General features: G+C 33.4%; 2 protein-coding genes across 4 annotated transcripts; one reads left to right on the forward strand and one right to left on the reverse strand.

Annotated features, from left to right (window-relative positions):
- The first annotated feature begins 546 nt into the window (after positions 1-546).
- Positions 547-7,271, forward strand: LOC112179410 (protein PIN-LIKES 3). Its single transcript, XM_024317811.2, has 10 exons — positions 547-998; positions 1,129-1,208; positions 4,427-4,551; positions 4,692-4,813; positions 5,711-5,908; positions 6,144-6,236; positions 6,328-6,428; positions 6,537-6,589; positions 6,687-6,872; positions 6,992-7,271. The coding sequence occupies exons 1-10, from the start codon at positions 864-866 to the stop codon at positions 7,114-7,116; spliced, it is 1,218 nt and encodes a 405-aa protein (XP_024173579.1). The 5' UTR covers positions 547-863; the 3' UTR covers positions 7,117-7,271.
- Positions 7,272-7,761: 490 nt separating this feature from the next.
- Positions 7,762-12,472, reverse strand: LOC112179411 (exosome complex component RRP41 homolog). 3 transcript variants are annotated; one of them, XM_024317814.2, is made up of 12 exons: positions 12,361-12,472; positions 10,341-10,394; positions 10,201-10,247; positions 10,050-10,110; positions 9,867-9,905; positions 9,687-9,754; positions 9,477-9,555; positions 9,319-9,355; positions 8,719-8,835; positions 8,505-8,590; positions 8,301-8,390; positions 7,762-8,134 (listed from the first exon to the last, which is right to left on the reverse strand). In XM_024317814.2, exons 2-12 carry the CDS (start codon positions 10,392-10,394, stop codon positions 8,051-8,053), a joined length of 762 nt encoding a protein of 253 aa, XP_024173582.1. In that variant the 5' UTR covers positions 12,361-12,472; the 3' UTR covers positions 7,762-8,050. The 3 variants fall into 3 exon arrangements, with proteins under 3 accessions (XP_024173582.1, XP_024173580.1, XP_024173583.1); XM_024317812.2 differs by having other exon boundaries at positions 12,262-12,401; XM_024317815.2 differs by having other exon boundaries at positions 7,762-8,216; positions 12,262-12,401.
- Positions 12,473-13,594: the final 1,122 nt, after the last annotated feature.

Genomic DNA, 13,594 nt, shown 5'->3' on the forward strand with positions numbered 1-13,594 from the left:
GAAGGGCGAGAGGCCGGGTCCTGGGATAGTTGATTCATTTGAGGAGGGAAGATGATGAGTGTATTGAAAAGGCAAAAAAAAAAATAAACTAATATATATATTTATATATTAAAATAAAGCTGAAATATTTTAGAGCCATTAGATTTTAGAAGGATAAGATAGTTTTTTTTTAAAGTAACATGAAATAAGTTAGCAAATAGATAATGTATGTAGGTGACATGACATGACAACTAAGATTGAGACCACAAATCTTAGGCCTCATTGAGGCCAACAATTATTTTCATTTGCGTTACTCAAGTTTTTGGCTAATTATTAAGTGCGTGATGACATTATTTTCTAAAAAAAAAAAAAATCTGAAATTAATTAGGAGATTCCAATATAAGTGGCAATTTTACTATTAATGCGAGACCTACGCCAAACGAAACATATTGGTAATACAATAGTGTTTTTCTAGTACCCGGTTTAGACTGGTTGTTTTCAGCAATCTGGCTTGTGATTCTTGTGGTGGCTTCCAGAGTGATGACACCACTTCCTCTTGACAGACTAATAATGCACGGACCAAAGTTTCATAGCTAGTCCCACTTTCTTTACTGAGGATAGTGAGGACTAAAACGCTCGCGTGCAGTTAATTATAGCTAATCCCATTATATATGGACCCGCGATGTGCCATGCAGACGCAGTCATCAATGCCAGGGAAAGACCACCGGCACTCATCGCATCCATATTTTCCCAATTCCATATCTTCCTGCTGAGGTTCTCAGATTGGCTCTTCATTTGAAAAATGGTTTGCTATATATCTATCTAGCTAGCATTAATCATTTCCAGGTTGAATTTGTTCGAGCTCTGAATTTTGAGGAGGAAAGATGGGGCTTTGGACGCTCTTCGTCACCGCATCAGTTCCGGTCTTGGAATCGTTCTTGATTACTGCGCTTGGCTCATATCTTGCACTTGATCGCGTGAACCTTTTGGGCCCAGATTGCAGGAAGTACTTGAACACTGTAATCAGTTCTTTCTTTCCAACTTCTTTCAGTTTATTTACTACTCTTGAACACGATTCTCCCTCTCTTGTTTTGTTTGATCTTTTGCTTATAATGGAGTTACATATACACTTGTTTTTGTCAAGAACAGATTGTATTCTTTGTGAACACTCCAGCCCTGATTGCTGCCAACCTTGCAGAGACAATAACATATGACAGCCTGGTTAAACTGTGAGTTCAATTTTTTTTTTTTACTTAATCTCCCATGCCAGTTCAGTTATCGATCATTCATAAATGACAACATGGTTAATTCTTTAGTTAAATTTGTTGAATTATTTTCCCAATTCAGTAATTGTTCACTGGGAAATGGTTTTCGCACTCTTCTTGTTACCATATTACGATATTAGTTGTCACCATATCAATCACTTTTTGTTTTCTGTCCTCTAATCTGTTTTCTGTTCCTAGTCTTTACTCTGAGCCATAGCCCAGAGAATAACCCCTTTTTGAAAACTTGTTTATATATTACATGCCTTTTTCTTTTCTGTTTTTTTCGTAAATCACCTATATCACATGTCTGCATAGTCCTTAATTAATATAGGAGCCCACAACACGACGCTTTGTGACTATTGTAACTAACTTTTTTTTTGGATGTCTACTACAGTGCTATTGTATAACTAACTATCAACCATCACTTCTGGAACGAACCTTCAAGATTCAATCATACCCATTAGCTTAATACACACTGGACCCGGAACACACACTGTGTGTCGGTAAATTTCAAATCAAAAAAAGAGAAAACTAAACTAATCATTGGAGAAAACGCGGAGAGTTTGGAATTTGTTTTTTCTATTCCTTCTTTGCTGGGAAAGTGGAAGTTATAGAGAGAGATTTAAGGGAAAAATAAATTAGAATTTTTTTATGTTATTTTGTTTATTATAATTAGAGAAATTTTAAATACATACCCCTAATCACTTAATACACATCCCCATTATTTTATATTTCAAATTAGATTTTATAGGTAGGTTAAATGACGAAAACAGAAAACAGACATCTATGCATTAGAAGAAAAAAAAAATAGTCATATTTTCCTTATAGTATTCTATTTATGTATACATAGTTAGATAAACATAACAAATTTCTATACATCGCCTCCCAATTTAATACAAGAATAAAGTTAGAAACTATCTAATTTAATTTTTCCTTAAATAAATTGTAATTAGATGAGGTTAGAGACCATAATATTTAGAATTTCAAAATCAATGGCATTAAATATTTTTAAAACATATCTCTTTACTCCCATTTTTTAGTTAATTTCCTTTTTTATTCTAAGAGTTATGATTAATCAATTTATTTTCTAATATAAAACATCACAGGTGAAAAAACTTTGTAATTGTTAATTTGTTTGGCCCCTCTAATGACAACTATTTAGTTCTGCCACTATGCAATATGCATGGAGAAACTACTGGTATAGTTTTGGTTGAATGTTCAACTCATAATTTTATACTTGATTAACATGGTGTTTGGTGGATGAGAGCTCAAATAACACAAAGCCTATTTATATGCATCTATTTAAAGGAAACAATAATAAATCTTTTTGGATTTCTCAATAATTAACACAAGTAATAAATGTCAATATACTAGAATATACTAATCATATTAAATAGTAACCTTAATATAGTCAAAAAGTAAGATATTTCATGATTTTTGAGATTAAGGATATTTTAGGTACTTTGGGTTGTGTATTTAGTAAATTACTGAATGAGAAATTAAATAGGTGGTGTATTAAGTATGGAGTGTGTATTAACTATTAAGTAATTAGGGGTGTGTATTTAAAACTTCTCTTACAATTACGTTCTTTGTTTATTAAAAAATACTTTTAGATAATTTATGGTCTACAGATTTAGTCGTTTTTTCACGCCCACTTTGACTAACAAAATGATTTCTCTTAAATGTAACTAGTCTTTATGCATGTGTCAAACATTTTTGTTTTATCTTTTTACTTGTTGGATTGCCTGTAGGATGTGTGGATATGGGAGGTTATATATGTAGATAGTGAGATTGACAGTTTCCTTCTTTTTCTGAATTTTTATTTTCATTTATTATTTTGCAATTTACTATATTATATGAATGATATAATTAGCCTATAGTTAAAGGATATTTATGTTATTTCACACCGCCAAAATGAGTTCTCTAAATAATATTATAGATATAGATAAAAGTTACTAAAGTAATTACTAACTGTTGAATTCTCTCTATTTTTATTTTTTTGGTAAATTAAATAAAGCTTGAAATTGACACCTTTATTTTTTACAAACGACATCCCCCTTCATGAGAAACTTTTAAATTAATTTGTGTATGAAGAAGAAGAGTGTGGTTTGTCAAAAAAAAAAAGGGGTGCCGATTTAGCTCGCCATAAAAATATATTAAGAACAAAGAATTACAAAGACGGGGGTAAATGGGTAGACGAGGGCAAATGAACAAAGACTTTTTCTTGGGTTCTTAACGAAAACTAGCAACCACCCAAGCACAGGAGCAATGAACAAATATGTTCACAGAGAAAATTGCAAAGAAAGAAGCACCAAAGTACGGAAGCCTTTCACTTGAAAGCAAAGAAAAGCTATTTTCCAAGGCTGATTAGGGAAACAATATGCTTTTATAGAGTCTTGCTGAAATGAGTAAGGATCAACCTGAAAACGTTAAATTGTTGATTAAACCAGAGTCAAAAATGTCTAGTAAAAAATTGATACGTTCTGCTTCAGAATCTATTCTTGGTCCACATACAATTAGTATAAAATTATGTAAAAGGTGAATTTAGCACGCATCATTAACAACGATAATGGTCCTAGTATAGAGTAAGATCCAGTCAGACTGTCAGACCTCTCTAGTTGAGACTGAATTCATATAGGTAAAACTAAGGTATAATCGATATCATAAATAAATATTTTTGTTTAAAATTATAAGGAATATTGTATAACCATAAAATATGAGGATAATTTACAACATTGTTTTTGTCAAAATATGACTAACGGATTTACCTCATATGAAAATGAAAAACGGAAGATTAATGGATTGAACTTATTGAATCAAAATTAAAAATGCAGGAGTGTTTTTGATGAAATTATAAATCTAAAGACTGAATTAATTTTAAACAGAGCAGTAACCAATATTTAGTCTTAAAATTAATTAGGTTCCAACCTAATAAATATAGAAAGATTTTACTATAGTAGTTAATATATATAACTTATGAAAACTTTTCGATCCCCCCATTACCATGAGGTATTAGGCAGTTGACCTACTCCATAAAAGCAAATTAACTTATAACTCTTTAATTTCTAGACTACTCTGTCACGTTAGGACAACACTAGTTCTTTCAACTCCCACGATGAGCAAATTTATTCACCATTTATACACTTTCACTACTAAAAATAGTTCGTTTAATGAATTTGTAGGTGGTTCATGCCGGTGAATATTCTTCTTACATTCATTGTTGGTTCAATATTTGGATGGATACTCATGAAATTAACAAGAACTCCTCCACATTTGCGAGGTCTCGTCTTGGGTTGTTGCGCTGCAGGTAAACACTTACACATCATTACACAAATTTGAATGTAATGTACGTATAAATATGTATTATTTAGTATATTCTTTTCCTCTTCTCTAAATCTTAATTTGTCACAATATATACCTTATAAAGTACTGAGTTGATGTCAACAGGAAATTTGGGAAACCTTCTCCTCATTATTATTCCAGCAGTTTGTGAAGAATCAGGGAGTCCATTTGGAGATGCTGATACCTGTGATACTACTGGGACTACTTATGCTTCACTTTCAATGGCGGTATGCACATTTCTTCTTCTTCCTCTAGTATTTTTGGTTCTTGTTTTGATTTCTTTATCCTTTGCGTACTACATGATAGGAAAGCATAAACAAATCCAAATGTAGATAAGCGCGGACTTCAATTTTCCAACAAAATGATTGTTTTTTTTTCTTCTCCTTAGGCTATGTTTGGTTGGTGGAAAGGAAAGGAATCAATTTCCTTTCCCATGGGAAAGTGAATCCGGAGGGGGGGGGGAGGGAGGGAATGAATTTCCTCCACTTTTTCCCTTCATTTGGGAAACACTTTCCCTTCCAATGGCTGTCCCAAACACAGGAAAGGAAAGTGTTTCCTTTCCCAATGCCAATTTTCCGGGAAACAAACATGGCCTTAGAGCTATCTTTGTTATCTCTTATAAAATTTTAACTCCACTAGCATTCATATAGGTAAAACTAAATAATATATGATGTATAATTTGTTTGTCGTCATAGTATCTCTATATCAGTGTTTATAGTGCTCCGAAGTATTGAAACTTTTTCGTAGCTAAGAGCTATTAGATTAATCATTGTTTGAAGTATGCCTCACACCACGAAGTAATCTAATGGTTTCCTTCTTCTGAGATTCAATCCTCATGAGCACTATAGAATACTCCTACAATAGGTATCTTTTGGAGAAAAAATGACAATTTTTTTCCTATAATAACGAGAAAACAAAAAATATATATATATATATATATTTATATATATATAGATATATAGGATAGTTGTTGGAAAATCTCTTAGTACATTCTATATATATATATATATATATTTATATATATATAGATATATAGGATAGTTGTTGGAAAATCTCTTAGTACATTCTACTGCCATGGACTTCTATTTTTATTTTTCCTTAGACAATACTATATTGTTGTTCAGATTGGAGCCATTTATTTGTGGACCTATGTGTATAATATTGTGCGGATATCTTCAAAGATGAGCATCCAAGATTCCCCGCAGACCACCGACAGCTCGTCAACATCCAGCCACATAAGTTACACTGAGCGTCTACTTTCTATAGAGGACGATGTGGATCAATGTGAACCTCCCCGTAATGTACCTGAAGGAGATGCTAAGGTTGTTCACTTGACTATGGTTTTTGGCTCTGTTTATTTACTCTACAAGGATTTGCTTACAACGAATTAATTTTTCTTTCCCAATAGTCGGGTATGCTATCTTGCAAGATTATCAACAATAGATTGCTGATAAAATGAATTAGTGGATTACTATTTTAACATATGATCCATATTAACACAAGAATGCTACCTTTTTGTTATATCTGACATAGCTTATTTTTGTCGTTTCTTTAAAGATGACATGTCTAGGTAAAACGAAGGAATGGATGGTGATGGTGAATGAAAAGCTCAATTTGAAAACAGTATTTTCCCCCTCAACTATTGCAGTGGTATGACCTCTTAGCACTTCATTTTGATGCTGATTTAGCTCTACATTATTGAAACATGCATTAACCAAAGTTATGCTTTTTTCTTCTATAGATTATTGGGTTTGCAGTTGGAATCATCTCTCCAATTCGAAACTTATTGATTGGAGACGACGCTCCTCTAGCGGTGATCGACGACACTACCTCGTTGTTAGGGTATAAACTTATGCACAACCTGTATCTAACTACGTACAAGTTGACGCGTTCATTGTATACATTACTATTTAGCCTTCAACTGCTGTTTTTATGATGATATGATTGCAGAGATGCTGCTATCCCGCTTCTTACTTTGATAATAGGAGGCAACCTTGTTAAAGGTAATAAAACTCATATTAGCTAGATTCCTTGATCCTTTTCAGTGTTCATGTATACTTAAATATTACGGTTTAACATACTTTAACATGTATCTTTCAGGTTTGAGAGTGGGAGGGATACAAAAATCTATCCTTATTGGCATCATAATTGTTAAATATGTTGCGGCGCCTCTTACAGGAATATTGATTGTTAAAGGGGCAGTAAAATTTGGCTTTGTAAGCAATGATCCATTGTATCTGTTTGTTCTTCTGCTTCAGTTTGCTGTCCCTCCTGCAATGAACTTGGGTAAGTATCAGATTACATATACTAGAAATGTCTTCATGCTTCACTGTAATTTTAGCAACATAAATTTGAAGGTGCTCTTTCTCCTAACAGATGTGTTTTTATCCTTATTGATATGGCAGGAACCATCACTCAACTGTTCGGACAAGGAGAGAGTGAGTGTTCAGTTATCATGCTCTGGACTTACATTTTTGCTTCGCTATCGCTTACGTTTTGGTGTGCCTTCTTCTTGTGGCTTGTGGCCTGAGTACCGAAAAAGCAACAAATTATGTATCAGTCTTCTAATAGAATTGTCTGAAGGCAAATTTTGAAATAAAGCAACAAAAGCAATTGATCTTGGAATCAATTAGTGAGGGTTTTGCATTAAATTCCAGGTTGAGAAAAGCCACTTTTGCTTGTTGATTCTATTCACATTACTGCAACAAACCGATGAGCAAATCAAAACTTTGTTCTTCACTCCAACCCACGTATTCTACCATCTGCCATCTTCATTAATCTTTCCAGAAAGAAGCCTTAACCAAATCATGAGTATACTCGTGATATATACCAACTCAATCATTGGGGAGTTTTAGGTTAGTCGTAAATAGCCCTACTTATTCTCAATACAACAACTTCTCATAGAGGCAGCTTTTGCTTTTTATGGAGTTACAAAAACATTTGCAACTAAAACAATGGTCTTCTAAAGTTAATAACTCATGTTCTTACTTGACTTCAAAGTAAAGAAATTCTGAAAATGAACTTTGATTCATAAAATACTACTGTAAATCTTCATGGAGAATGAAATTCACTCCCTAACTTGCAACCCACACTTCCTCTATCTTTTTTAGGTTAAAATTCTTATAGAAAGATAAATTTTAAGTTAATAAAGACAATTAAAAAATGAAACATAGTGTATTGTAAAATAAACAGTGTGAATTTCACTCCCCATCTTCATTTACACCAATTGTATGATAACATAAAACCCAACAAATACTTTGCTAATTGTAGCTTAATATCAGTCCCTCCTCCCTAAAGATTTACCTAGTTTGCCCATGTTACATGTTACTATACTATTTTCAGAATGGGCAATACAGAAACTGAGTGTTGTCAATTCCAAGCTTTGCTGCCATTGAACAACATCTGCATAGTATAGCTATCCTCGAGATTCATCATCAAAGAAACATACAACTGATACAAGTGGATCAGAAAACAAAAATTCTGAAAGAGGAGCAATTGGGCGTACGACTGATCATTGGGCCTTGTAAAATTGTTTTCATCAGAGTTTCCTTTGACAATAAATAAAGATTGTTAATCAGCTTACTATGTTCCTCGACGATACTCCAATTGCTTTGTATTCTCTTGCAATATCTATCATTAACACACAATAAGCATTGTTCAAATACATGGGCCACAAGACCAGGAGGAGGAAAAAAAAAAAAAAAGGGTGCTTACTTCTCGAATGTAATCTGCAACTGCCTTGCAGCCTTCGACTGCAAGTTGCATTACATTTTCAAAAGTATCCAAAGATAACTTAGCATCCATCTGCATGGTTCAGAGGAGATGGGACTGAGGATAATATATCCAAGACAGCTGATACAGTTATTGCAACTCAGAATTGTGAACAGGAAAATTAGAACTAGATTATGAATTAAAAACCTGAAGAAGAGTCACTTTGTCCAACTTCGGCATAATTCCTAAAGTCACATCAGCGCCTCCAGCACTATCTTCTACATAGTTTAAATCTGTCCATGAACAATAAGGTCATGGTAATATAAAAGTTGTATTATCATACTAGTAAAAAGGCCTAATAGGAGCCCCCAAATAACTTGATAACATATTCTTAGTAACATTGAATTTAAGTAAATATTACCAAGCAGAGGGGTGCTATTGAGGTACCCAGCACCGCAGGAAGTTACAAGATCTCGCATCGGAATTCCAGCGTCTGCTAGAGCCAGGGTTGCAGCATTGATACATGCAGATCTAGTTCCTGTTACAAGTTAGAAAAATAATAATAATAAAAAATCAGACTGATCAATAATTAATATAATTGAAGGATAATTCTCGAATAACTATATTCAAAGTGATACAAAGCAAGCAGCTTGAACCAGACTCTGGGAATAGTGCACTCGAATATAATGCACCAACCACAATAACAATCAGTCAGCTCTCAGCAGCACTTTGGCCCCGATACAAGAACTGCCTAAATAGTAGTGGTACATTGCAAACTAGTGGGCAGCTTGTGATACAAATGTAAGTGGTTCATATTAAATTCCGGTTTGATGAAATTAGTGAAGGCCTTTTTTCTCAACAAATAAGCGTGAATCTACTAATATATAAAATTATAAATTAACATAGGATCAAGCATGCATGCACACATAGAAACAAAGATACAGGGCGGCCCAGAGCACATAACCTGGATGCAGGTTATTATCATATAGGACTTATGACTGCACAGAGACATCATATTTACCTCCATCTGCTTGAAGAACTTGCACAAAAATATCTATCTGCAAAAAAAAAAAAAATTAAATTTTTTTTATAAAAAAAATACAAGCTTCAGACAAAAACAAACTACAAAATCAAGCATGGAAAAGTTCCCAATATGACACAATGGAAGCTGACACAAACCTGAGACCGAGGCATTAAGTTTGTCAAGATGCATTCTTCCATGGCTTGGCGAATAACTAGAGATATCTCTGTGGATCTCCTGAGAGCATCAAGGATGCAAATATTAATTATAAATTTTAGTTACGGATGTAACAGTTATTTTAAACATAAATGGAAGGATCATCTAAGCACACGTATGTTTGAAGATTGAAGGAGGATAGAATATAAAACCTATCACCCTTTGGTTTTCTCATCCGATCTCCGGTACTAAAATTTGCCATTGTGTATTCACAGCGCACCTAAATTTAACAATTACAAACGTTACACTTAAAATATAATAAATGCATGTTAAGTTAACATATTTAGCATGATGAAGATAAGTTTAATTGACAGAGATGTAGACAATATTACCAATGCATTGGCATTCAGTTGTTGGTTCCTATTTTGGACCTGAAAAAGAAAGTAAATTATAAACAGCTTGAATAGATATTCTACAATGAGGCGAATATATTTTGAATTACAAATAATGAGTGCCCACAAGCTTGCTAAAACTTTCATAAGAAAATAATAAAAATATTATACAAGTTACTCAACCTCTTTAGGGCCATACACAGCAGCAATAACTTTAGTGTTACCCATCTCGAACATAGCAGAACTGAAATTTGATATGGAGGATGAATTAATAACAACATAAAAAGTAGTTACAAAGCACTTGCAGCAAGAGTTTGTATTTAGAAATTAGAACCCGTCGGCTTTGGCCACAACACCAATCTCTGCTCGAATTTGCCTCATCTGGGATCAAATGAAAAAAAAATAATCAACTCATCAAAGAAACAAAGCTTTTTGAAATCAAATACAAAGGAAAATAGATAGATAGACAAATACTTCCATGGGGCGGCGACCATCTATGCGAAGACCTTCAGGGCTCACAAACTCCATCTGTTGGAACATCAAAACACCCAAAATAGAATTAGCAAGGGTTAATTAGTAAGGGAATTCATCATCTAGGACGTAAACATCATAAACTGAACTATAAACTTCACTAACTAATCGGCAATGGCTTTATTACAGCAACAATATCCCAATTTATTAGTACTTTCTAAGGTTTTAGTCAGCCATTTCAACTCTAGAAAATCCATCCAAATAATTTCAAATAAACTTCTTTATACTCTGGAAACTACATGCATTACTTAACCTACCAACTCAACCCAAGGGATCTGAGAAAGCTGAAACATCAATAACATACTCAGCTTCATTCCCAATAAAGTAACGGAAAAAAACTGCATAACAAAGTTGGGTCTCCAGAACAGTTTTTGAAGCATACCAACTGGGACTAAAACCTTTAAAATTTTCTGCTGTGCCTATATTCTCAACACCCTTCAAAATGTGGGATGGACTCAGCCAGAACTTGGTTTAATTACAGGACCACCTAGTCAAACACCGCCCTTTTCCCAGATAAAATGATGAACGTGTAATCAGTCAAATTCAAAGATGACAACCAAATATTAATGTTAACCACGATAGTGACAGAACAAACTTCAATTTTCATAAGAAACAAAACTTCATTACTCAAAAAGAGGCTCTGATAGCAAAGCTTATTCTACCAACATTACATATTAATAAACACAATTAGGCCCATATGCACTTCTATGAACACACAGAACCACTAAATGTAGCACCTTAGAGTAAGATTAATATTCACTATAAGAAAACATTCACGCACACGCATGTGTGTAGGGAACTGCAGGAAGAATGTACCAGGATCTTAAGTGTGGATGCACAATAAAATTCACCCATTCAATCCAATCCAGGATCTGTAAGTGTGATTTTGGGGTGATGTACATGCAGGGGGCTTTCCTTTTTCTATTTTGTTTTATTTCTTATTTATCCAAGAAGATATAGCCTTCTGATTGTGGGGATACTTGCAGTGAATTCTACTTGAATATATGATATGATATATCTATTGACTACTCCTGATTCTTTTCAGCAGTAATATTTTTCCTTTAGTTTAATTAATTGATCAAAGTTGCAGCTCCACGCATTTTGCATTTTCATTCTGTTTTTGGATATTCAATTGCATATAAGTTCAGAAACAAAGACTCAAGGAAAAGAGAGAACATAACTGAAGAAGGAAAACAAAAAAAAACATTTAAATTGGTAGAATCAGATTAATCATCAACAAAATAGAAAGAAACACATCAAAGTTTAAGCCATTGTCTACCACAAAGAATGATCACTTGGTTATTAATTTTGCTTCTGCTAACCATCATTCATCAGAAGCATGAAAAACCCGAAGAATAACGTCAACTTCATATTACATTAAACAGAAAAATTTCACATGGTTCAATGAATCTTGCCCAGTATTATTGAATGACATCATCTCCACAGTGCTCAATGACTCCTAGCTGCCAGATTTCTTGCACAAAAACACTAAACCTCCCCTATTTATTCTTCTTTGCTTCCTACTTCATTCCATTCACACATCTCGATCCCAGACAAAAATAAGACAGCTTGAAGCCCTTGCATTAACTAACTGAACAGGCATAATTTTGGCAAACAGTATATGGGAATTGCAATCCATTGCTTGGATATTGAATTTTAGTATTACCAAAATTGCACATTAAATTTCATAATCATAGCATACGCAGTTTAACGGAAAAAAAAAAAAAAAAGTTGAAAAATAAAACTGAATATGGGTCTATGGATTGTTTGAGGGTTAACAAACCCCGGAAACTCAAGAAACTTCATAATCCAAATGACTAAACAGTATTTGAGTTTTAGAGACGAAGGAAGATATGTATCTTACCGTTATAGAGACGAAGTGGCGTTGCCAATTGCTGCACGAAGGGGAGTCTCTCTATGAGAGAGAGAGAGTTTTAGAGACGAAGGAAGATATGTATCTTACCGTTATAGAGACGAAGTGGCGTTGCCAATTGCTGCACGAAGGGGAGTCTCTCTATGAGAGAGAGAGAGAGAGAGAGAGAGAGACGCCGTCAGGGTTTAAATCCCGCCTATTTTTTTTTTTCTTTCTTATTTACAACTAGCCTCGCGTGTGTTAATTGACATTTTTTACTTTTTTTTATACTTTATTTGTGTTTATAATATTTTATTTATAAAAAAAGAGTTTGTTTTAGTAATTTCTCTAAAAAAATGTTTATTTTTTATGAAATTATGAATAATTTTTTCTTTCTTCAAAAAAAAAAGTTAATTTTTTATTTAATAAGTAATTTTTTTATTTAAATTGCCAACTCCAAAAAAATAAAAAATAAAAAACTGCTATTGCAGTTAACAAAACAACAAAACGCCTAAGATCTTTTTTTTTGTTAATTTCTTCAATTCAATTTGCTATTATATTTACTATTTTATCCTTCATGTGTTGAATTATAAATTTTTAAACTATTAACAAAAAAGGGTAAATTGTGGGTTTTTGAAAATTTAACCATAAGCCTTATTGGCTTAATTAATACTGATAAATTGAAATTCAGGAATCAAGCCGACTAAACCGAACCGAACCAAACTAAAAATACGGAACAGAATCAGTAACCTATCGATTGGATTTCATGTTCATCCATACTTTAACTAGTTATTAATTAAAATTAAAATAAAAATAATTTATGTATCTCAATGTTGTTTATTTTATTATTTTGAGTGAAAGACAATTGATTGAAGTAAAATTAATTAAAAGAAAATGATCCGCTCTAAACCTGAAGGCAAGTAACATTTCCCTGTCGACTTAGCCTACTACTTAGTTGAAAATATTACTGACTTTATCATCGGAAATCTTTTGTCCGGAACCACTCTAATACCTTAATAGATCGAAGAGTTTCGATTATCTTCTCCTACTGTGCAAGTGACTGCTTTGAACCTTGAGGCAAATATTGCTACAATACTAGGCACAGACAAGAGCCTATTAGCCAAAAACACTTGGAATGTCGGCTGGACAAAGCTACTTCCTTTGCCACCAAAACACCAAATATAAGAACGCCTAACCCTACTAGCGTATTGCTACCTGTTTACCCCACGCAGGTCAAAATTTCTCCAAAAGAAAATAGACCACATCAAAAATCAACACAACTAAATCAACTAGAAAGAACGAGAACCACAATACGTTGAAATACCAGTAACTCAGATGCGTTGGT

This window comes from Rosa chinensis, chromosome 7 (genome assembly GCF_002994745.2).
Source record: "Rosa chinensis cultivar Old Blush chromosome 7, RchiOBHm-V2, whole genome shotgun sequence".
Lineage (NCBI taxonomy): Eukaryota > Viridiplantae > Streptophyta > Magnoliopsida > Rosales > Rosaceae > Rosa > Rosa chinensis.

Bases quoted from the DNA above. Each gene is read 5' to 3' on its own strand.
- LOC112179410 (XM_024317811.2), top strand. From the start codon at position 864: ATGGGGCTTTGGACGCTCTTCGTCACCGCATCAGTTCCGGTCTTGGAA. The intron at 1,209-4,426 runs GTGAGTTCAATT...ATGAATTTGTAG, and splicing joins TATGACAGCCTGGTTAAACT to GTGGTTCATGCCGGTGAATA. The intron at 4,552-4,691 runs GTAAACACTTAC...TGATGTCAACAG, and splicing joins CTTGGGTTGTTGCGCTGCAG to GAAATTTGGGAAACCTTCTC.
- LOC112179411 (XM_024317814.2), bottom strand. From the start codon at position 10,394: ATGGAGTTTGTGAGCCCTGAAGGTCTTCGCATAGATGGTCGCCGCCCC. The intron at 9,755-9,866 runs GTAATATTGTCT...TGTTAAATTTAG, and splicing joins AACTGAATGCCAATGCATTG to GTGCGCTGTGAATACACAAT. The intron at 8,591-8,718 runs GTAATATTTACT...GTTCATGGACAG, and splicing joins CAATAGCACCCCTCTGCTTG to ATTTAAACTATGTAGAAGAT.